Source organism: Mustela nigripes, chromosome 6 (assembly GCF_022355385.1).
Source record: "Mustela nigripes isolate SB6536 chromosome 6, MUSNIG.SB6536, whole genome shotgun sequence".
NCBI classification, from domain to species: Eukaryota; Metazoa; Chordata; class Mammalia; order Carnivora; family Mustelidae; genus Mustela; species Mustela nigripes.
In genome coordinates, this window is record NC_081562.1 from 105,998,594 (window position 1) to 106,022,788 (window position 24,195).

Here is a 24,195-nt window from a genome sequence, read left to right on the forward strand (position 1 = left end):
AAGCAGGCTTCACACCCAGTGCAAACAGAGTCGCACATTGGCTGGATCTCACAACACTGAGATCGTGACTGGAGCCCAGATCAAGAGTCAGATGCCTAACCACCTGAGCCACCTAGGCATCCTTGTTTTGTCTTTTTAATTTGATTTTAGGAAATTATGTATTTTGGTTATATCTGTTAAGTGAATTGCAAATATTTTCTTCTAGTGTATGTGGTTTATCAGTTAACTGTTTACATGGTTAAATAGAGTGATTATTAAATGTATCACTATTTTCCTTATTCATTTGTGTCTTTTGTGTCTTAAGAAATCTACCTCAAGGTCATTAAGAGTCTCCAAATTTTTTTCTTTTTTTAAAGATTTGTTTATTTGACAGAGACAGCGAGAGAGGGGATCCAAGAAGGCAAGGGGAGTGGGAGAGGGAGAGAAGCAGGCTTCCTCCTGAGCAGGGAGCCCAATGCAGGCTCTATCCCAGGATGCTGGGATCATGACCAGAGCTGAAGGCAGACACTTAATGACTGCGCCAATCAGGCGCCCCCCCCCCCCAATTTTTTTCTAAAAGTTTTTGAAGGGGCCCTTGGATGGCTCATTTGGTTAAGCATCTGACTCTTGGTTTTGGTTTTGGCTTAGGTTGTGATCTTGAGGTTGTGGAATAGAGCCCTGTGTTGGGCCCTTAGCTCAGTGTGGGGTCTGCCTCAGATACTCTCTTTCATAAGTAAGTAAAATCTTTAAGAAAAATTATTATTATGATGATTTTTTAACATTTAGGTCTTGATTCTGCCTGGAGAAAAGTTTTTTTGTGTGTGTATGGTGTGAGGCAGGAGGCAAGAATGTAATTTAGTTTTTTATATGTATAGCCAATTGACTACAGCGCTGTTTAACAGTGTGTTTTAAAATTTGAATTGTTAATCTTTTAAGCAGATTTTGGTTCAGCACAGTAACAGCCTTTTTGTCTTTCCTCAGGCTGCTTCACATGTTCAAGTTTGTGACTTCTGTGCAAGACTAATGTGATTCGGTGATTACTTGATTCAGAGGTATAACTTACAGGAGTAGATGGAAACAGAGCACATTTTTGTAGATTTCACCCAAATGTCATTTCTCTGAACCACTTTTCTAAGAAGCTGGGTTGCAGATAGTTTGAGGCTACATTTTGGTGAGGAAACAGATGGCTGGTTTTTGCATTGCTGGTAAACATCCACAGACTTTGGAAGCTAGATAAGCAGGTGTTCAGTTGATTTTTTTTTTTTTAAGATTGATTTATTTATTTGAGGGAGAGCAGAGAGAGTGACAGAGAGCATGAATAGGGAGGAGAAGGAGAAGCAGGCTCCTTCCTGAGCAGGGAACCTGATGGATCCTAGGATCCTTGAATCATGACCTGAGCCGAAGGCAGACACTTAATGAACTGAGCCACCCAGGTGCCCCTCGACTGACATCTTGATACTTGAAATACAGAATACAGCTGACCCTCGAACTGTGCAGGAATCATTATGGTTGAATTTTTTTATGGTACAGTACTTTAAGTGTATTTTCTGTTATGATTTTCTTAAAAAGCTTTTCTCTACCTTAACTTTATGTAACAAGACAGTGTATATAGTGTGCCTGGGTGGCTCAGTCAGTTAAGCATCTGCCTTCGGCTCAGGTCATGATCTTAGGGGTCCTGGGATCCAGCCCCGGATCCAGCTCTCTGCTCAGCAGGAAGCCTGTGTCCCCCTTTCTCACTGTCTGCCTCTCTGCCTACTTGGGATCTCTCTCTCTCTGTCAAATAAATAAATAAAATCTTTAAAAGAAAAAAAAAAAAGATTTGTATTAGGCATAACAAGAGACCAGTTGTGTGGTCAGCTCCACTGGCTTTTCCCACAACTGTGCTTCAGGTGATATTTGTCTTTTTTTTTCCTCAAGAAGATTGGCGGGTGGGATGTGGCAGTTAAAACAGGTTCCATGTGATTTTACTTAAAAGTTGGCCCACATGCCAGGGGGAAAAAAAAAGTGTAAATGTTACAAAGTGTTGCCTGTGTTTGTATATCCCCAGTATTTTTTAAAAAACAGATTTGACATGTGCTTATAACAGTTACTATGTTATGAACATGAAGGCTTGAGAATGCCTGTCTTAAAAATTGAGGTATTGCCTCTTCTCAGTTATCAACTGTACAATTTTCTTAAGGGCTGTATCAGTAACATATGTTGGGAACTTTTCCCATTTTATCTCTTCCTTTTTCAGTTACCAGTTTTGTTTTATTGACATTTTTCTACTCAGAAATGTTCTGAGTGTTTAGGGAAGAATTCCAGTTTTGATCAATTGCTTTATTGCTTCCAGTATGTAGCAAGGCTCTGTGTTCTTCCCTAGTTTTTGACTGTTTCATGGTATTTTCAGCATTGTTAAGTATGATGTATTATTGGTATTGAAACTCCTGGTTTTGATACTTAAGTAGTATTGTGCATTTATTTGAGTACAGCTTATTGTTCATGGAAACAGGGCTGTGGATAAGAGCATTGACTTGGGTGTTAGTTGATTAGGTAGATTAGTTTGCCACTTACAAATATAGTTAACTTAGGCAAGTTATTTCTAACTTCGCTGAGTGTTTTGTCATTTGCAAAATTTAGGAAATAATTTTACGTGTCTCCCAGGATTATTGTAAAGATTAAAGATAATTCATGGGAAATGTTCTTTGCATGTAGTAAGTACTCAAGTGCATGTTAGCTGTTCTCCTCTATATTCAGCAAAGGTTTTTGAGCTCCCACTTTGGATCCAAATCATGCTTGGTGTTGTGATTCAAAAATGGATTCTAAAGGCTTCCTGACCCTAAGAAGTTTCACTGTTCAGGAGGGGAAGGACAGGCATGTAAACAGGTAAATGCAATAAATTGTGACAGGTACTCTAATAAAAACATTAATAAGTGAGAAGAATAAAGGAGTTAGTGTCAGGAGCCTGGGGAGGTCAGGGAAATTAATTTCTGCTTCTGAGCTTATGAAGTGTGAGCAGTAATTCCCCATTCATTTATTTGGCTAATACTTGATTGAATATAGGTACTGTGTGCCAGTTGCTATCTTAGGTGCTGGGAATATAGGAGTAAAGAAGGCACTGTCTCTTTCAGAAGCTTTTATTCCAGTGGAAAAAAGTCACTAATAAACAAACAAAAAATCATGGACAACTGCTGTAAAAGAGATTAAAAGGTCATGTGATAAGGAATGAGTTGAGTTAGGAGGTACTTCAGATTTTGCCGACAGAAAAGGATTCTTTTAGTAAGTGACCATGAAGTTGAGATCAGCCTGTGAAGAGGGAGCTTGTAGTGGGTGATTATCAGAGGGGTGTGCATTCTGGGCTGGGAAACCAGGTGACATAAAGCCGTTTGAGCTTTTGGAGTGTTTGGAGGAGCGGTCAGTGTGGCTGGAATGTAGCGTGCAAGGGGGAGAGTGGTATCAGATGAGGTCAGAGGTAGGGGGTAAGTCATTTAAAGTTTTGTAAGACAGAGTAAGGGTTTCCTAGTTATAAAGGAAAGTTACTGGGGAGTACTGGGTGGCTCATTGGGTTAAAGCCTCTGCTTTTGGCTCAGGTCGTGATCTTAGGGTCCTGGGATTGAGCCCTGCATCCGGCTTTTTGCTCAGCTGGGAGCCTGCCCCCCCACCCCCTCTCTGCCTGTTTGTGATCTCTGTCAAATAAATAAATAAAATCTTAAAAAAAAAATTTTGGAAGGCTCAAAGCAAGGGAGTACCTTTCCATAAAGATCACTGTGATTGCTGTGTGAGGAGTGGATTCTGGATTCTGAGGATAAGGAGTGGTGGTAGTTGGGTATCGAAAATTGAACCAAGGAGACCTTTATAGGCTATTGTATTTAGGACAGGTGAGAGAGATTTTATTTTCTAGCTTGAACCAGAAAGTAGTAGAGGAGAGAAATGGGTGGATTTGGGACCTGTTTTTTTTCTTTCTTTCTTTCTTTCTTTTTTTTTTTTAAGATTTTATTTATTTATTTGACAGACACAGTGAGAGAGGGAACACAAGTATCGGGAGTGGGAGAGGGAGGAGCAGGGTTCCCGCTGAGCAGAGAGCATGATGTGGGGCTCCATCCTAGGACCCTGGGATCATGACCTGAGATGAAGGCCGACACTTAACGACTGAGCCACACAGGCGCCCCTGGGCCCTATTTTGAAGACTGAATTGGTAGGACTTGTTAATTGAATTAGGACCAGCCAGAGGAATCCTAGGACTTAAGCAAATAGAAGGCTGAGAGTTCAGTTTACTGAAATGGGTAAATCTAGAGAGGTTTTGTGGGAAATCATGAGCTCTGTTTTGTTAAGTTTGAGGTGCCAGTTAGACATCTGTGTAGAAATTTTATACTTGTTGATAGATTGTAGTAATTATAGGTTATGGAGTTAAGTGAGAGATAAATATTTGGCAATCACTGATTTATATCTGCTACATTTGGTGAGAAAGATGACCCAAGGATGACCTTGGTAAGTGTGGCCTCAGTGGGAATAGAAGATAGGTTGTAGAGAGCTATTAGGTGAGGGGTGGAATGAGAATGTGAGGTTGGCGAATGGAGACGGCAACCGTAGATTCCTCGTTGAGAAATTGTTTGGTGGAAGGGAAGCAGAATAATAGTTGTATCTACAAGTAAGGCCTAGATTTGAGTCTTGTTTTTATATTTGCCTGGATGCAGTTATTATTTGAGTGTATTCTAAAGATTTAAGTTTTTTATGTACCTTACCCAGTCATCTCCATAGTACTGAGGTAAATGGTATTTTTCCTCTTGTAACAGAGATTTTAGTCTGGGAAAATTACAATAGTTGAGGAATTTACAAGACAGTGGAATCTGTATTTGTATTCACTTACTTTGTATGTATTATACCAGGGTACTTCTTGATATACCAAAATGCCCTTTAAACTTTTATGAATTTGGTTCAAAGTTCCATCTAAGAGTTTTTGAAAAGATTACACGGTGAGAGAAGTGAAAATTCTTTTTAAGCTGTGAATTGTCACAGAATTCTTGGGGAGAACTTTACTTTTCTTGATTTCCTCTTTTGTAAAATGAGAAACTTCAGTAGGTAACAGAATACAAATGTAGCTACTTTTTAAAACAAAAAACTGATTCATTATAGTTAATAAAATTATACAAACAATAGTTAGGAAATTTAGCAGAAACTTTAGTACAGGAATGCTCTTTGATGCTTAAATAATCATGTTTTATGGGCATATGTTACCTATCACATGGTAATAATTGTAATCATGTAAACATTTTATTAGTATTGTATCTAATTTTGAGCTTTTTATGCAAGATAGGATATGAAAAATTTGTGTAGACTCTAGTAAAGTCTCCAGGAAATGATCACAAATTAGAAAATGGATCCTTTATGGAAAAGTTTAATGAATAAGAATTACTTTTTTTTTTTTTTAAGATTTTTATTTTTAAGCAGTCTGTACACCCAGTCAGGAGCTCAAACTTAAAACTGCAGCATCAACTGGATGAGTCATCCAGGTGCCCCTGAATAAGAATTATTTAACCTGGATAAGTCAAAGTTGAATTAATAGTAAGGATTTGCAGCAAAGTGTTGGATATTACCATTGTGGAGAACAAAAATGGATGATGTCTTTTGACATTCACTGTAAATAACAATTGATTTCTAGAACTTAAGGACTATTAAACATTTAAAGAAACACTTGTAGAAGATCCCCATCCTTTGAGACCTTTAAAAATGTATTGAATGATTTTCACTTGGTAATATAAAGAATTGAAGCCATCATATATTTTGAAATCTTTTATTTGGTTTGATTCTTCATATTGCTTAATGGAAGAAGTTTAGGTATTGGTTATTTAATTATATTTCTGTACTTTTCCAGTCCATCATACGATTATGAGCTAGGGCCTCAGCCATTTATTTTAAAAGTTAAGTTTATACTTAGCTATATATATTTTTTTAATACTGTGGGTACACTGTCTTCCAAATAAAAAATGGCAAAGGGAAATGCAGAAATTAAGGATGAAATAATATTAAAGTGGCTTTTTAATGCTTCTTATTAGTGTTTGTTGTGATTGGAAACTTCAGAATCTTCCAAGTATGACTACCACTACTGCGTGTGTTTATTTGGCTAGGCTTTCTCACTAGTGATCCTAGTCTATCACTGCTGCACAGTGCATGGTTTAAATTAAAACTTGGTGTTTTGCCTCTATTAGCCTGTTCAGTTCTCACAACCACATATGAAGTGTAGAGATTGTTAACTCTTTACAAGTTAACTTCCTATCTGCTATGAACCTTTGAGGTTGTTAACAATTATGATATTAAATTTTCACATTCTGAAGGCCAATAGTGCAATATCTCTTTATATTAGTTGGACACGGTGAGTAGGGTATAATCGTTGAAACCTAGTGGCATCACTTTCTAGTTTTTTTGTTTTGTTTTGTTGTTGTTCTTGCAAAATGGTTTTATTAAAGCACGTAGACAGGACGTGTGGGCAGAAAGAGCTACTGTCCATCACTTTCTAGTTCTACTATCAGATTATTCAGTGGTAGAGGATGGGCTGCAAAATAGGTTCCAGGATTTTGATTGGCTTCCTCTAAGGTGAAAGTAGCCAATTTCACAGTGACTTGAAAGTTGAATATGTAAACTATTCTTGTGTGGTCTGTCATTCCGTTCTGAGGTATGCCTTTGAAGTTGGTACATGGTTAATGAGATTTCTGATATCAAGTTCATGCTTTTCCTTTACTGGAAACCAGAGTGGTACAAAATGTTCTACATGGAAGTAGTGGTATGTTGTATCCGTCATTACCTCTTCTTTCCAACTTCAGTGTTGAAATGAAATATAGTGGATACAAATCTGAACAGTTGGTGGAATGGGATTTTTTTTTCTAGGATGGGATAGTTTATTTCGTCAGTGGGACTAGCAAGGATGTTAAAGGTACCAGATTTTCTTTTGAACATTAGCTTTTTTTTTTTTTTTTTTGCTTTCTTTTTTAATCACTATCAATCACAATACTAGATGTATGTTCCATGACTGGCTTAAGTCGTTCCAGAATTTGGATGGGAGATTTCTCTCATACTAACTGGCAAGGAGAGTGGTCGATCTCAATATTAATACTTAAAAAATTGTACAGTGATCGGGGGAAAGGGGTCATCTGGATACTAGCATGTGTTTCTTGCTGGTTACACAACATTTATACTTCATGTTCTTTGTGAACTTTACTTTCTGGAATATATTTTTTTCATCAAAAGTTTATTAGATAAAGAGGCAGTGTAGTACTGCAGTATATTTTCCTGAATTGCAGCCTTGATTATCATACTTCACAGTTCTTAAAACTTTAATTTGGTACCTTTTTCTTAATTTCGTAAGCTGTGAACTTTATGGGCTTTAAGCTGAGCACATTTTTTGAAATAAATTTGTTTTCTTTACTCATCCAATTTTTAATGGTAGTTTGACTTCTAAAAAATTTTTTACTTCTTTTCATGAATCAATGAATCAATGAATTGAGCTTTTCTTTGCTGGTATTTATTAATCATTCATTAATAAAGTTATAGAAGTAGCATATGTTAAGAATACCAGGAGTGAGACTGACTAGGTTCAAATTCTAGCTTACCAGTTACTAGTTGTATGTTAGTTATGCACACTGTCTTGCTTTATTTCCTCATCTCTGAAGTGGGGATGGTACCCATCTAACAGGGTTTTAACTGAGTTAATTCTTAGGTATTATTTAAAAGACACTGTGCTTGGCATACAGTAAAGCACTAAATAAGCTTTAGTTGCTATTACTGTTTTTCTTATTATGATGAAATACACATATGAAGCTTACCATTTTAACCATTTTTAAGTTTACATTTCAGTAGCATTAAATACATTCACAGTGTTTTGTAGTCATCACCAGTATCCCAAAACTTTTGTATCACCTAAAACAAAATTAACCATTAGCAGTAACTCTCCTTTACTCCCTCCTACTAGCCCTGATAACCTGTATTTTACCTGTGATCATTCTGTAGGATGAATCTGAACTTCATTCTCTTTTGTTATTATTAATAGCTTAATATGTCATTGTATTTTTATACCACATTTTGTTTATCCATTCATCTATCCATGGATGCTAGTAGAGTTTCCATGTTTTGGTGCTTGGGAGTATTGTGTTTGAATCCCTGTTTTCAGTTATTTTGGCTATATATCTAGGAGTGGAATTGCTGAATCACTGTAATTCTCTTCAGCTTTTTGAGGAACTTGTCACTTTTTAATTTTCTATTATTTTTTTTTAAAGATTTTATTTATTCATTTGACAGGCAGAGATCAAAAGTAGGCAGAGAGGCGGACAGAGAGAGAGAGAGAGAGGTGGAAGCAGGCTCCTTGCTGAGCAGAGAGCCCGATGTGGGGCTTGATCCCAAGACCCTGGGATCATGACCTGAGCTGAAGGCAGAGGCCTTAACCCACTGAACCATCTGGGTGCCCCATCACTGTTGTTTTTATTATCATTATCATCATTTGGTAAAATTATGGATGACTTTTTTTTTTTTTTTTAGAAATTATTTTTATTATTCAGGGGCTATTACCATTGTGGTATGCATGTTTGTTGGAAGCTGTGTGCATAATTATCCACTCCTTGGATTGAAATTTCTGGTGTGGAGTATTACATTTAAAACTGTAGAGCTGGGCTTGTCTGCTTGCTCGCTTGCTCTCTCTTTTTTTTAAAGTAAGCTCCATGCCTAGTGTGGAGTCCAAAGCAGTGCTCAAATGACCGTGAGATCACAACCTGAGCTGAGAGCAAGTCACTTGGCCAACTGACTGAGCCTACCCAGACACCCTAGAATTTCCTTCCTTTTTGAGACTGAGTAGTATTTTTTTTTTAATTAAATTTATTTATTTTCAGCATAACAGTATTCATTATTTTTGCACCACACCCAGTGCTCCATGGAATCTGTGCCCTCTATAATACCCACCACCTGGTACCCCAACCTCCCACCCCCCCACCACTTCATTCCCCTCAGATTGTTTTTCAGAGTCCATAGTCTCGAGACTGAGTAGTATTTTATTGTGTGTATGGATTCCATTATTGACTCATCTACTGATAGATGCTTGGGTTGCTTCCATATATTAGCTGTTGTAAGCAATGCTGTTATGCACTAGTGTATAAATGTCTCTTCCAGACCCTGTTTTCAATTCTTTTGCATATATACACAGAGATAGAATTGATAGATCATATAGTAATTCTATTTTTAATTTTTTTGTGGAACTGCCATACTGTTTTCCACATCTTGCCTGCTCTTTTAAAATTGAGGGCAAAATAAAAATCAAAATTACAAAATAGGTGAAGTAATACATTGTACTAATAACAATCTATCTTGACAAGCCCAACTGAACTATGAGTAAATATAAATAATTTTAATTCCTTTACTTTTTTCCTTTTTTCCCCCTGGAGAATGGGTCATTCATTCATTCATTTATTCAGGCAACCTATATGGAATGTCTACTGTATATGTCTTGAAGTTTGGGGTTTCAGCAGTGAAAGAAACAAATCCCTGCCCTCATGAAACATACAAACTCTTGGTTTTCTTTTCTTTCTTTCTTTTTTTTTTTTTAAGAGTTTATTTATTGACAGAGACACAGAGAGGGAACACAAGCAGCAGGAGAGGGAGAGGGAGAAGCAGGCTTCCCGCTGAGCAGGGAACCTGATGCAGGGCCAGAGCCTAGGACCCTGGGATCATGACTTGAGTGGAAGGCAGACACTTAACCATCTGAGACACCCAGGTGCCTCAAACTATTGGTTTTCTAAAAATACTTTTTCCTAGAATAGAGTATTACTAGAGATGAAGTGTCAAACAATTTAGCAATTTCTTCAGGTAGAAAAAATTGCTTTTGAGGTACATTTAAGTAATTGTGGTGCTTTTAGCCAATGTAGTAACTTTATGAAGTAATGTCTAAGAGGTGGGAATTTAAAATTTTCCATTGCTTTCCCATTAGGAAGGCAACCTGGTTTTAGTATATTTGACTGGGAGTCAAGAGGTCTAGGTTCTAGTCCTGACTTTATCATGTAGTATTTGGTATTCGCTTGGAATTTTGTCCCTCCTCACTTTTTTATATAACTTTTTTTTTTTTTTTTTAAATGTAAGTTCTGCACCCAGCATGGAGCCCAGTGCGGGGCTTGAACTCAATAATCATGAGATCAAGACCTGAACTGAGGTTTAAGAGTCAGATCCTTAACCCACTGAGCCACCTGGGCACTGCTCACCGGGGAGGCTCTCTCTCCTTCTGTTGCTCCTGCTGCTTATTCTCTCTCATTCTGTCTCTGTCTAATAAATAAAACGAAAGAAAGAGAGAAGGAGGAATGAAGGATTTCTTTCTTTCTTTCTTTCTTTTTTTTTTACTGTTCTTAAAGGATTTTGATTACTGTTAGGCTAGTAACTATTTCAGTATCATTTTTTATACTGGTAATATCCAGTATATCCTCTTGATTTGTGTTTCCTGATGTGAACTGAATATTTGTCACTTCAAACTTCATTTCTAAAGACAAATTCATTCTTTTAATTAATTAATTAATTTATTTATTTTGCAATTAAATATTTATTGAACAAATGCAGAATAAATGAAACAAGGGGGGCTTTTAACCTGAAGATATAATGAACACCTCCCAATATTTAGAGGGCATCACACGACAACTGAAAGACTTGTTCAGTATTTCTCCAAAAGGCAGAACTTACACCAAAGGATAAACAGAAGCAATCAGTAGGCCGCAGGATAGTTGAACAAAGTGGATCACTTATTGTTATAGCTTCTTTGCCGGTAGAATGCATTCCACCCTAGGTTTCCCTTCTTCTTAAGGGAACATTATTACATTGAATATGTCACCTGAAGGTCTTAAATAGTTGCCTTTTCATGGCAAGCCCTCCACTGTCAGCAATGGATGTACTCCCACTATCAGGAAGAAATCTGCAGTTCACAAACAGGTTTACTGAGGAAATGGTCTTTGGTTCCTCAGCTACGCTTCAGCCTTCCATAGGAGTGATGTGCAGGAGGTGAGGAGAAAGGAGAGCATCTTCTCTGAAGGGGGGTGCCTCAGAGTCCCCAGCAGCTCAGAGACGGCCTCTGGGGACTGTCCTTCTCAAACCGCAATGAACCGCTGTAATGAGCTATGGGTGCAGAGGGGAGTGTGTGGTGCGCTGGAGCAGAGGGACAAACAGCTGACAACCACTGACTACACGAAGCAGGAGAGCTGTACTTTGTAAGTCACTAGGAAATATAAACTGCGTAATACTGATGGGCTCCATTCAAACTGTCCAATATTACAAAAGGAGAATTGCTTCAACAACTATTCCGCATAATGTTTAAGGACAAAATATATATAATATACTTTATATATGTATTTTATCACATACTCAGTAAGGAATGCTGAGGTGCTTCATCCGTCCAAGAAATTGAAAATAAAAATTTTACATTTCTCTATCTGTCAGTATACAGGATTCCGAAGGTGAATCTTGAACTCAGAATGATGTATCAGTTTTCGAGGAAAGCCACATAATCGGTCAGTCTGGCTAACTGCTGTTCGTTGGGGATCGGGGGCACTGGGGCAGGCTCTGATAAGGGAATAAACCGGTTAAAAGATGCATCCAGGGCCCCTGCAACTGGCTTTTTGGGCATAACCATTCTTGTGGTGGAGTCGGCTTGCCATCCTTGTTCTAATATACCTTTCACAGCCTCTTCCACAGGGAGCCCGACAAAGGCTGCGAAGTCATCAGCGATGATGGAGGTGTAGGCTTGTGAGACCAGGGCGAAGGCTCTTCTCCTCGTTGCGTCTCTAAGTGCTTCCATGATTGGCTGGACCGTCTCAGACCACTGGTGTGTGTTGATGGTTGTATAGATCCCAGGGAAATCTCTCTGCCAGATTCTTTGTCCTACTGACCAAATTCCCCCAAGTTCAGAATTGGCAGATTTTATAGCAGGTGGTATCCGTTTCCAAAGATATCTTGCATTATTCATGTCATTGTGGAGCAGATACAAAGCTAACAGCTGACCATACACTGGGGGAGTAGCAATTCCTCCAGGAGCCTCGAGCTCCTGGTTCTCGCACTGATCCAGCAACTTTTTGAAGCTAAAGGCACTTTCCGCCATCACCGCCACTGGTATCTTCCCGGCCGGTCCCCTATTTATTTATTTTTTAAAAGACTTTATTTGTGGGGGCATCTGGGTGGCACATGGTTGTCTGCCTTCAGCTCAGGTCATGATCCCAGTGTCCTGGGATCAAGCCCTGCATCGGACTCCCTGCTCGGTGGGAAGCCTCCTCCTTCTCCCATTCCTGCTTGTGTTCCCTCTCTCGCTGTGTCTGTCTCTGTCAAATAAATAAAATCTTAAAAAAAAAAAAGACTTTATTTGTGGGTGGGGGGTTTGTAGGGAAGTACGAACAAGCAGGGAGAATGGCAGAAGAAGAGGGAGAAGCAGGCACCCTGCCCAGCAGGGAGTCTGATGCAGGGCTGAATCCCCAAACCTTGGGAGCATGACCTGAACTGAAGGCCCATGCTTAATGGACTGAGCTACCTAGGTTCCCCCAAACAAATTCATTATTGTTCCTTATTATTTTGCCTTTATCATCCCTTCATCTCAGTGAATGCCATCCTCTAAATACACTCAGCCTAAGCAAAAAACCCGAGTCATCTGATTTTCTATTGTTTGATCCTTATTTAATCAGTCATCCATATGTTTTTTCTCTACCTCTTATATCTTGAATCTGTCCCTTGTTCTCTAATCTGTCCTTGTTTGTATATATTCTTTTCTTTGTACAGAATATCTTTCATTTATTGTGATTGGCAAACCTCCTCTATAAAACCTTCAACATCTCTTTTGGCAGAGCAAAATAAATGACTCCTGAGTCTCTGCTCCTAGACCACGTGAGATCAAGTCTCTGTTGTACGTCTGTAGTTCTATAGTTTCATATTTGATAATCTATATAAGAGACTCTATTACGTTTTCTGGGAACATAGCCACAACAAATTTCAAAAGTAAGTCTATGCCTATGGACAAGTTAGTTTGCAAGAATGTATTTTCTTTCTTTTCCTTCCTTCATTCCTTCATTTCTTATTTTCTTTTTCTTTCATTTTATTTATTTATTAGACAGGGATAGAATGAGAACAAGGGGAGTGGCAGAGGGAGAAAGGGGCTCCCCAATGAGCAGGGACCCTGATGCAGGGCTCAATCCTAGGACCTGAGGTGAAGGCAGATGCTTAGGTGACTCAGCCACCCAGGCGCCCAAGATTGTATTTTCTAAAAAGAAAAGTAGTGGAATGTATGCTTAAACGATTTTATACAGAAAATGAGTCTCGGGGCACCTGGGTGGCTCAGTTAAGCATCTGACTTCGGCTCAGGTTATGGTCCCGGGTCCTGGGATCGAACCCCACATCAGGCTCCCTGCTCAGCTGAAAGCCTGCTTCTCCCTCTCCCACTCCCCCTGCTGTATTCCTTCTCTCCCTGTCTCTCCGTGAAATAAATAAATAAAAATCTTGGGGGAAAAAAAAAAAAGAAAGAAAATGAGCCTTTTCAACAAACATTGTAAGCATAATAATTCACTCAGTAAGAGAGTATTTACTCTAGATATTGGGAAGGAGGGGCCTAGCAATCTGAGGAGGAAGTGTAGGATTTGAAAAACTCAGTGGTATTTTCCTGGCCACCCAAAGATATTAAAAGACCCAGATGTGCTCTATTTGTGAAAATGCAGTGGCCAAATTTGTATAGGATTTCTGCACCTATTCAGAGACTCAAGTACCTCTTAGTTACTTGTTTCTTCCTACCAGCTATTTTCCATCTGTATTTTTTTAAAGCTCTTTGTGATACAACACAGTATTCATAGAATCTTGATGAGTGAAAATTTTCTGTATAAGTAGAATAAAGATTAACTCTTCTGATTGACAGATACTCAGAAGTCTTACTTTCCTTCTCCCGTATTACTCCCTTTACTGTTAAGACTCTTAGAGCAAATTAAAGCCTAGTTTCAAATACTTTTCCAGTTTTTTACTCTTCCTCACTAGATAGTCATTTGTTTAATGGTGGGACAGTTCATTGTTTTAATACTTTTGTTCTCTGTGGCTTACCTAAATCTTTTTTCTCCTTCACCCATAATTTCTTTTTGCAACTTGCAGTAGAGCATCATGATAGATAATAATATTACACCACAGGCCTATTTATCTTTCGCATTATCCCTAGAATGTGCTGGAGGCCATGAGGCTGAGGTTAGTTTTTTGATTCCTAATATACTACAATAAATATTTGAACACCGGCTTTTGTGTATTGTTTGAGTATTACTTAGTTTTTGGAGGAACTAAAAGTTCCTGATTTTTTTTTGACTTGGAACGGTTTTTTCTTTATTAATAGTTTAAAAATCATTAGGCAATCTTTTTTTTTTTAATAGTATTTTTCTTTAGAATGACAAGCATAGGAAATGGATATATATTACCATATGCTTTTTTATTTTTTGAGTGATGTTTGCTCTTAATACCTTCTAATTATTTTATCTTACCCTGAATAGTTAGCTTCTAAATTTAGTTTCCATTCCCCCCAAAACCTGCTTATATTTTCTGTTATTTTCTATGTATTCTATTCTTTCTACTTATTTCTTAAGAGAAAGAAATGTCATCCATATAACTATCTCTTGCCTTGTAGTAAAACTGTAGTAAGAAATCAGGGAAAAGCACAAAACTTGGCATATAGTAAACTTCATTTGAAGAAATGAGTGAATGAATAAGTAGGGAATAAAGCTGAACTCACATGATAGGAATGTGGCCTTGTTTAATGGTACAGTTTATCCTAGGCTCCTTAGCTAAGAGCTAAGGCACACTGGAAAGGAGTGAACAAAAAAATGTGGAGGAAAAAGTATTCTATATTGCTTAAGTAACTGCCTTATGCCACTATATAGTATGTCCCCATTTCTGAAAGTGCATTGTGATTCTCACATTTTAAGCTAATTTATTTCATTGTTTAGGAGAATTCTGAGGCATCTCTAGAGATAATTGGATATATCTCTAGATCCTTACATAATCATAATTACTGTAGTTACAGATATTAAAGTATTCTTATCAGAGCTTAGGCAGAAAAAGTTATGCTTAGTAGGTCTTTACCCTTAGCAGTGAATTTTACTCAGAATCCTAGGAGACAAATTTTTTGAGAAGACTGTTAATATGGTTTTAGTAGAAACACTTGGAAGAGCTCATTATATTGTTTATAGCAATATTTGATTACCTGGGTTTTCGATTATCTAAACTCCTGGCATTTTGTTTCTTTACAAAATTTCCTGGTCAGTTTGCTGATCATTAGCACCTCTACAAGGAGATAAGCACAGAGTGGAAGAGTGTAAATTATAATTTTAAAAGATTTTATTTGACCTTAATTAAAGGTTTGGGGGAGAAGCAAGTTAAAACTGTGGCTAATTATTTACAAATTTCAATGACCAGGGGCGCCTGGGTGGCTGAGTCCTTAAGCATCTGCCTTGGCCTCAGGTCATGATCCCAAGGTCATGGGAAGCCTCTCCTACTCTCCCTGCTTGTGTTCCCTCTCTCGCTCGTGCTCTCTCTCTCTGTCAAATCAATAAATAAAATCTTAAAAAAAAGCCCAACAAATTGCAATGATCAGTCCTCTTACTAGTATAAATTATACCATAGATTTTAAGTTTTTTTGGCTACTGTGGCAAATAAATGACGCTTACCTTATTAAAAATTAGTTTATACCATATATATTTATTTGAAAGAAATTGTACATTGATAAAGCTAACAGTAAAGCATTACACATTTTAATACTCTAGGTTTCTTTCTTTTTTTTTTATTTTATTTATTTATTTTTTTTTTAAAAAGGTTTTTATTTATTTATTTATTTATTTGATAGACAGAGATGACAAGTAGGCAGAGAGGCAGGCAGAGAGACAGGAGGAAGCAGACTCTCCACGGAGCAGAGAGCCCGATGCGGGGCTCGATCCCAGGACCCTGGGATCACGACCCGAGCCGAAGGCAGAGGCTTTAACCCACTGAGCCACCCAGGCACCCCTCTAGGTTTCTTTTTAAAAATTGTGGAAAAACCACTTTTTAAAAATTTAATTTAAAGTAATCTCAGCAACCAGCTGGGCATGGTTTGGGGCTTGAACTCATAACTTTGAGATTGAGACCTGAGCTGAGATCAAGAACCGTCAAATAACTGACTGAACCACCCAGGTGTCCCCAAATTCATCATTTTAAAGTATACAATACAATGATATTGAGTACATTCATAGTGTTGTGCAACTATCACCACAGCTTGGTTCTAGAACTTTATCACCCCAAAAGGAAACCCCCATACCTATCAAGCAGTTATTCCATTTTCTCCTCAGTCCAGCCCCTGGCAGCTGGTAGTCTAGCTTTCTGTTCATATGGATTTACCTATTCTGGATATTTCATATAGATGGAATCATAAAATAATACAGCCTTTTTTATTTGATGTCTTTCACTTAGCAAATGTTTTTCAGATTCATCCATGTTGTAGAATGTATCAGTACTTCATTTTTTTTTTTATTGTGGTGAAAAATATGTATCATAAAATTCACATCTTACCCATTCTTAAGTGTACAATTCATTGGTATTAAATATATTAGGAGTGTTTTGTAATCATCACTGCTATTTCCCCAACTTTTCTATCATTCCAGAAAGACAATGTTTACAGTTAACCAATAACTTCCTACTCCTTCCTTCCCCCACCTCCTGGTTACCTCTGTTTTAGCTTTAGTCTATGAATTTGCCTATTCTGGTAACCTCATTTAAGTGGAGTCATACAGTACTGGTCTTTTGTGTCTGTTTTTTTTAATATGTAGCATATAGCATAATGTTATGTTATTCATTCATTTGTAGCATGTATTAGAATTTCGTTTCTTTCTATGGCTGAAGAATATTCTCTATTATGATTATATCACGTTTTGTTTATCCATTCATCTGTTCTTGAAGCTTTTTGGCCATTGTGAATAGTGGTCTGCTATGTAGATTCCTTCTCTGCCCCCTCTAGCTTTAATGAGGTTAAGTGAGAAGTAAAAAATTATATATAATTTAGGAGAAAAGGATGATTTGGTTGATATATATACACACACACACACGTGTGTGTATATAGATACACACATGTATATATATAGTGAAGTGCGTACCACAGTCAAATAATTAACATATCCATTACCTCACGTAACATATTCTCACCTCCCTTTTTATTTGGTCCTAAAAACATTTAAGATTTACCCTCTTAGTAGATGGCAAGTATGCAATACAAAATTATTAGCTGTAGCTACCATGCTGTATATTAAATCTCCATAACTTACTCATCCTGTGTATCTGAGATTTTGTACCCTTTGATTAATGTTTCTCCATGTCCCGCATTACCCAGCCCCTGGCAACTGCCTTTTTACTTTGTTTTTATGAGTTTGACTCTCTTAGATTTTGCATATAAGTGAGTTCATGTGATATTTGTCAGTCTGTGTCTGGCTCATTATACTTAGCATAATATCCTCCCGTTTCATCCATGTTGTTGCAGATGGCTGGATTTCCTTATTTCAGTGCTGTGTGTGTGTAATGAAATATTAAATATATCCTAATTTCTTTATTCATTCATCTGTCAATGGACACTTTGTTTTTACCCATACATATATTGGGAGTAATGCGTCAAATGAACATGGAGTGCAGACATCTTTTTGAGATCCTGGTATCTTTTCATTTTCTTGGCTATACCCAGAAGTGGAATTGCTGGATCATCCTCGTCAGCTCATGTTAACTTTGTCTTCTTGATAATAGCAGTTCTAACAGGGGTGAGGTAATATCTCCTGGTTTTGATTGGCTTTTCCCTGATGACTAGTGATGTTGAGTACCTTTCCATATACCTATTGGCCATTTGTGTGTTTTCTCTGGAGATATGTCTGTTCAAATCCTTTGCCTATTTTTTAGTTGGATTATTTGTTTTTTTTTTGCTTTTGAGTTGTTTGAGCTATTTGTGTATTTTGAATATTAGCCCCTTATCAGATGTATGGTTTGCAAATATTTTCTCTTTTCATAGGTTGTGTCTTCACTCAGCTGATTGTTTTCTTTGCTGTGTAGAAACTTTTTAGTTTAATGTAATCCTACCATCTTTTTGTTTTTCTTACCTTTTGGGGTCCTATTGAAAAAAATCATTTCCTAGGCCAATGTCAAGAAGCTTTCCCCCCGTTTTCCCTCCTGTTTTATTATTTATTTATTTATTTAAAAAGATTTTATTTATTTGACAGAGAGAAATCACAAGTAGGCAGTCAGAGAGGCAGGCAGAGAGAGAGGAAGGGAAGCAGGCCCCCTGCTGAGCAGAGAGCCCGATGTGGGACTCGATCCCAGGACCCTGAGATCATGACCTGAGCCGAAGGCAGCGGCTTAACCCACTGAGCCACCCAGGCGTCCCTCCCTCCTGTTTTATAGTTTCATTTCTTACATTTAAGTCTAATTTATTTTGAGTTGATTTTTGTGTATGGTGTGAGAGAATGGTCAAGTTCCATTCTTTTTCATGTGGATATCCAGCTTTCGCAACACCATTTATTGACGAGACCATTGTTACCTCATTGTGTGTTTTTGCCACTGTTGTTGAAGATCAGTTGACTGTAGTTGCTTGGGTTTATTTCTGGGCTCTATTTTATTTCATTAATCTATGTCTGTTTTTATGCCAATACCATATGTTTTGATTACTGTAGCTTTGTATTGTATTTTGAAATCAGGAAGTGTGATACCTTTAGCTTTGTTCTTTTAGCTCAAGATTGGTTTGACTACTTGGAGTTCATTTTGGTACCATATGGATCTTAAGACTTTTTTTTCCTATTTCTGTGAAAAATGCCACTGGAATTTTGGTAGGATTGCCTTGAATTTGTAGATTGGTTTGGGTACTATGCACATTTAACAGTGTTAATTCTTCCAGTCCATGAGCATGGACTAACTTGCCATTTATTTGTGTCTTTTCAATTTCTCCCATCAATATCATAAGAGTTTTCAGTGTATACATCTTTCACCTCCTCAGTTAAATTTATTCCTAAGTATTTCATCTTTTTTAAAGCTTTTGTAAGTGAGGTTGTTTTCTTAATATTTTTTTGATGCTTCAGTGCAATTAGTTGATTTTTTTGCATATTGGTTTTGTATCCTGCAAATTTACATTCAGTAAATTGTTTATTCTGACAGTTTTTGGTGGAGCCTTAATTTTTTTTTTTTTTTTTAAAGATTTTGTCTATTTGGGCTAGAGAGAGAGAGAGAGAGAGAGAGAGAGAGAGCAGCAGCTGGGGGAGGGGCCGAGGGAGAGGGAGAAGCAGACTCCCAGCTGAGGTGGGAGCCTGACATGGGGCTCCATCCCAGGACCCCTGGATCATGATCTAAGCCGAAGGCTTAACCGACTGAGCCACTTAGGCACCCCTTTGCTGTTCTTTCTACACAAGGTCTTGTCATTTACAAAAATATTTTATTTCTTTTCCGATTTGGATGGCTTTTTAATTCTTTTTCTTGCCCAAGTACTCTGGCTTCCAATGCCATATTGAATAGAAGGGGTGAGAATGGGCATCTTTGTCTTGTTCCTGATCCTAGATGTAAAGCTTTTCAGCTTTTTACCATTGAATATGTTAGCTTGTCATTAGCTATTGAGGTGTTAGCTGTTGAGTTGATCATATGAACTGTGATCATATTGATCCTGTTAATGTAGTGTAATACATTTGTTGATTTGCATATGTTGAAACATCCTTTGCAACCCAGGGATAAATTTGACTTGATCATGGTGTATAATTGTTTAAATGTGCTATTGAATTAGGTTTCCTGATATTTTGCTGAGGATACTTGCATCTATGTTTATCAGGGATATTAGCCTGTAATTCTCTTATCTTGTAATGTGTCCTTGTCTGGCATTAATATTGGGGTAATGCTGGCCTTGTAAAATGAATTTGGAAGTGCTCCTTTCTCTTCAGTTTTTTGGAAGAGTTTGAAAAGAAATGGCATTAATTCTTTAAATTACTGAAATAATTTACCGAAGAAGGTCATAGACATTCTTTGTTTAAAGATGTTTGATTACTGTTTCAGTCTTCTTACTTTTTCGTTACTGGTTTGTTCAGATTTTTTATTTTTTCATGAGTAAGTCTTGGTAGATTGTATGATTGTAGGAGTTTATCCATTTCTTCCAGATTCAATTTATTGGCGTGTAATTGTTTGTAGTAGTATTTTAAGATATTTTCCATTTCTTCAGTATCAGTTGCAGTATCTGTCATTATTTTATTTATTTGAATCTTTTTGCTTGATTGGCCTAGCCAAAGTTTTGTCAGTTTTGTTTATCATAAAAAAACAAAAAACAAAAAATAAAAAGCCCACATACTAGTGTCATTGGTTTTTAAAATTGTTTCTCTAGTCTCTGTTTTATTTCTGTTCTAATCGTATTATTTCCTTCTGCTAACTTTGGGCTTAGTTTGTTCTTTTTCTGGCTCCTTGAAGTGTTAAGTTGGATTGTTTATTTGAGGTTTTTCTTTTTTCTCAGTGTAGGTATTGGTTTGAACTTCCCTCTTAGAACCCCTTTTGTGGCAACCCAGAAGTTTTGACATTTTTTTTCCAGCTTTGTCTCAGTGTTTTTAAAATTTCTCTTGATTTTTGCTTTGACCCATTGGCTGTTCAGGAGCATGTCATTTAATATCCACATTTTTGTGAATGTACCCATTTTCCTCCTGATACTGTTTTCTAGTTTCATACCTTGTGGTTGGAAAAGATGCTAGGTATACTTTTAGTCTGTTTAAATTAGTTAAGGCTTATTTTGAGGCCTAACATGTAATTGATCTTAGAGAATGTTTTGTATGTGCTTGAGAAGATTGTATATTTTGCTGCTGTTGGATGGAATGTTCTATATATTTATTAGGTCTGTTTGATCTGATGTGTTATTGAAGGCAGGCATTTCCTTACTGGTTTTGTATTGGGATGATTTACCCATTTTTGAAAGTGGGTATTGCTGTCTCTGTGTCTTTTCAGTTTGGTTAATAATTACTTTATATATCTAGGTTCTTTGGTGTTTGTTGCATGTGTATTTACAATTATTATATGCTTTTCTTGGGTTGACCCCTTTATTATTACATAATGTCTATCTTTTTTCATAGTTTTTAACTAAAAGTCTATTTTTGTCTAGTAAGTATAAGTACAGCTTATAATAAGTACAATAATAAGTACAGTTTATTATACTAAGTACAGCTGTCATATAATAAGTACAGCTACTTCTGCTCTTTTTTTTTTTTTAAATTTCAGGTTTGTATTTAAATTCTAGTAAGTTGGGGTACCTGGGTGCCTGAATTGTTTAAGCATCTGATTCTTGATTTCTGCTCAGGTCATGATCTCAGGGTTGTGAGATTGAGCCCCAAAGTGGGTTTTGCACTCAACATGGAGTCCACTTGAAATTCTCTATCTGCCTTTGCCCCTCCCCCTGCTTAGGTACTCTTTCAAAATAAAATCTTTTTTTTTTTTTTAAGGATTTCATTTATTCATTTGACAGACAGAGATCACAAGTAGGCAGAGAGGCAGGCAGAGAGAGAGGAGGAAGCAGACCCCCCCACTGAGCAGAGAGCCCAATGCTGGGCTCCATCTCAGGACACTGGGATCATGACCTGAGCCAAAGGCAGAGGCTTTAACCCACTGAGCCACCCAGGCATCCCTCAAAATAAAATCTTAATAAAAATAAATTCTAGCTGGTTATGGACATTGGGGAGGGTATGTGCTATGGTGAGTGCTGTGAAAGGTGTAAACCTGATGAGTCACAGATCCGTACCTCGGGGGCAAATAATACATTTTATGTTAATAAAAAAATTCTGGTTTATTAACATATATGGTAAAATTGGTATTAGGTATAGAATTTAGTGATTCATTGCTTAATATAACACCCAGTGCTCATCACAGGTACCCTCCTTAATACCCATCATCCATCTAGCCCATTCCTCACTCACCTCCCTCCGTCAGCCCTCAGTTTGTTTTCTATAGTTAAGGGTCTCTTAAGGTTTCCTTCCCCCTCTTTCTTTTTTCCCCCTACCCCTATGTTCATCTGTTTTGTTTTAAATTCCACACAAGAGTGAAATCATGTGGTATTTGTCTTTCTCTGGCTGACTTATTTTGCTTAGCATAATACACTCTATCCACACACTGGAAATGGTAAAATTTCATTCTTTTTGATGGCTGAGTAATATCCTGCTCTCTTTCGTTTACTGTTTGCATGGAATATCTTTTTCCATCTGTTTTCAGCCTGTATATGTCCCTGTAGCTAAAGTGAATCTCTTGTAGTGAACATATTAATGGATCTTGTTTTTAATGTACTCACAGACTCATGTTTTTCATGGAAGAATCCATGAAATGTTAAATCCATTAACATTTAAACTATTATTGATACGTAAGGGCTTACTGTTGCCATTTTACTGTTTTCTGACTTTTTTATTTCCTTTGTTCCATTCTTCCTTTCTTGCTGTCTTTTCATGATTTAATAATTTTTTAAAAAAATAGTGGTATGCATTGAATCTTTTTTATCTTTTAAGTATCTACTAGAGCTGTTTTCATTTTGGTTGTATGAGGCTTACAGAAAAGCATAACAGCTTATTTTAAGCAGATAACAACATATTCAACACTTGCCCATCCCATCTTTTTTATATTATTGATGTCACAATTTACGTATTTTTTTTTTGTTTGTTTGTTTTTTAAGATTTTATTTATTTATCAGAGAGAGAGAAGGGGAGAGAGCAAGCACAGGCAGACAGAATGGCAGGCAGAGGCAGAGGGAGAAGCAGGCTCCCTGCCGAGCAAGGAGCCCGATGTGGGACTCGATCCCAGGACGCTGGGATCATGACCTGAGCCAAAGGCAGCTGCTTAACCAACTGAGCCACTCAGGCGTCCCACAATTTACGTATTTTTATATTGGGTAGTCACCAGCAAAATATTATAGCTATAGGTGTTTTTAATTTAAAAAAATTTTTAAAGATTTTATTTATCCATTTGAGAGAGCATGCGCACAAGAGGTGGGGAGGTGTAGAGGGAGAGTGAGAAGTAGACTGTCCCCCTGAGTAGGGAGCCTGATGCAGAGCTGGATCCCAGAACCCTGAAATCATGACCTGAGTTGAAGGCAGACACCCAACCCACTGAGCCACCCAGGCACTTGCAGCTATACTTATTTTTAATAGTTTTGTTTTTTAACTTTTAATATTAGAGTTGAAAGTGATGTGCACACCATCAGTACAGTATTGGTCTGTATTTGAGTGTATACTTGCCTTTGTTGGTGAGTGTTACAATTTTATATGTTTCTATGTTATTAATTAGTATCCTTTCATTTCAGTTTGAAGAACTCTGTTTAACAGTTCTTGAAAGGCGGGTGTGATAGTGAGTAACCGCCCTCAGCTTTTGTTTGGGGAAGTCTTTGTCTCTTGTTTTGTGAAAGTTTCTTTTTTAAAAAACTAATACTTTTTGTTTTTTTAAAGATTTATTTATTTGACGAAGAGCACACGTAGGCAGAGTGGCAGGCAGAGGGAGAGGGAGAAGCAGGCTTGCTGATGAGCAGGAACAGTGTTGGGCTCCATCCCAAGACCTTGGGATCATGACCTGAGCTGAAGGCAGACACTTAACCAACTAAGCCACCTAGATGCCCCAATACTTTGTTATTTTGTTTTTGTTTTTTTTTTTCTTACTTTGAGAAATTTTAAATTGTTAGAAAAACTGAGTGGAAAGTAGAGAGTTCCCATATACCCTCTCTCATTCCCTCCAGTTTTCTTTAGTATTGTTATCATTCATTAGTGTAGTATATTTGTTATGGTTGATGTGCCAGTATTAATATAGTATTACTAACTATAAATTCCATAGTTAACAATAGGGTTTATTCTTTGGGTTGTGAAAATGTGTATGTATCCACCATTGCAGTATTATACTGAATAGTTTCACTGCTCTAAAAATACCCTGTGCTCCACCTATTGATTTCTCTCTCTCCCCCCTGAACTCCTGTTAATCACTGATCTTCTTACTGTCTCCCTAATTTTCTCTTTTCTAGAATGTCATATAGTTGAAATCATACAATGTGTAGCCTTTCAGATTGGCATTTTTCCATTAGCAGTATTTGTGTAAGTTTCCTTTTGTAAATTTCTTTTCATGGTTTGATAGCTTGTTTCTTTTTATTACTGTGTAATATTTTGTTATGTTGACGTATCACAGTTCATCCATTCATCTATGGAAGAATATCTTGCTTCCAACTTTTGGTAATCATGA

At 37.2% G+C, this 24,195-nt stretch overlaps 2 protein-coding genes across 4 annotated transcripts in view; one reads left to right on the plus strand and one right to left on the minus strand.

Moving 5' to 3' along the window:
- Positions 1-24,195, plus strand: part of ADIPOR2 (adiponectin receptor 2) — a 99,459-nt gene that overhangs the window by 9,630 nt on the left and 65,634 nt on the right. Inside the window, exon 2 of one of the 3 annotated variants that reach the window (XM_059403896.1) lies at positions 961-1,031. The exons of the other annotated variants lie outside the window; for them this stretch is intronic. The gene's annotated coding sequence lies outside the window, so the exon portion shown is untranslated. The remainder of the gene's footprint in view (positions 1-960; positions 1,032-24,195) is intronic. 3 annotated transcript variants of the gene reach the window in all.
- LOC132020838 (COP9 signalosome complex subunit 8-like) lies at positions 11,321-12,016 on the minus strand. The gene has a single exon (XM_059404968.1). It carries the CDS (start codon positions 11,933-11,935, stop codon positions 11,453-11,455), a length of 483 nt encoding a protein of 160 aa, XP_059260951.1. The 5' UTR covers positions 11,936-12,016; the 3' UTR covers positions 11,321-11,452.

Bases quoted from the DNA above. Each gene is read 5' to 3' on its own strand.
- LOC132020838 (XM_059404968.1), bottom strand. From the start codon at position 11,935: ATGAATAATGCAAGATATCTTTGGAAACGGATACCACCTGCTATAAAA.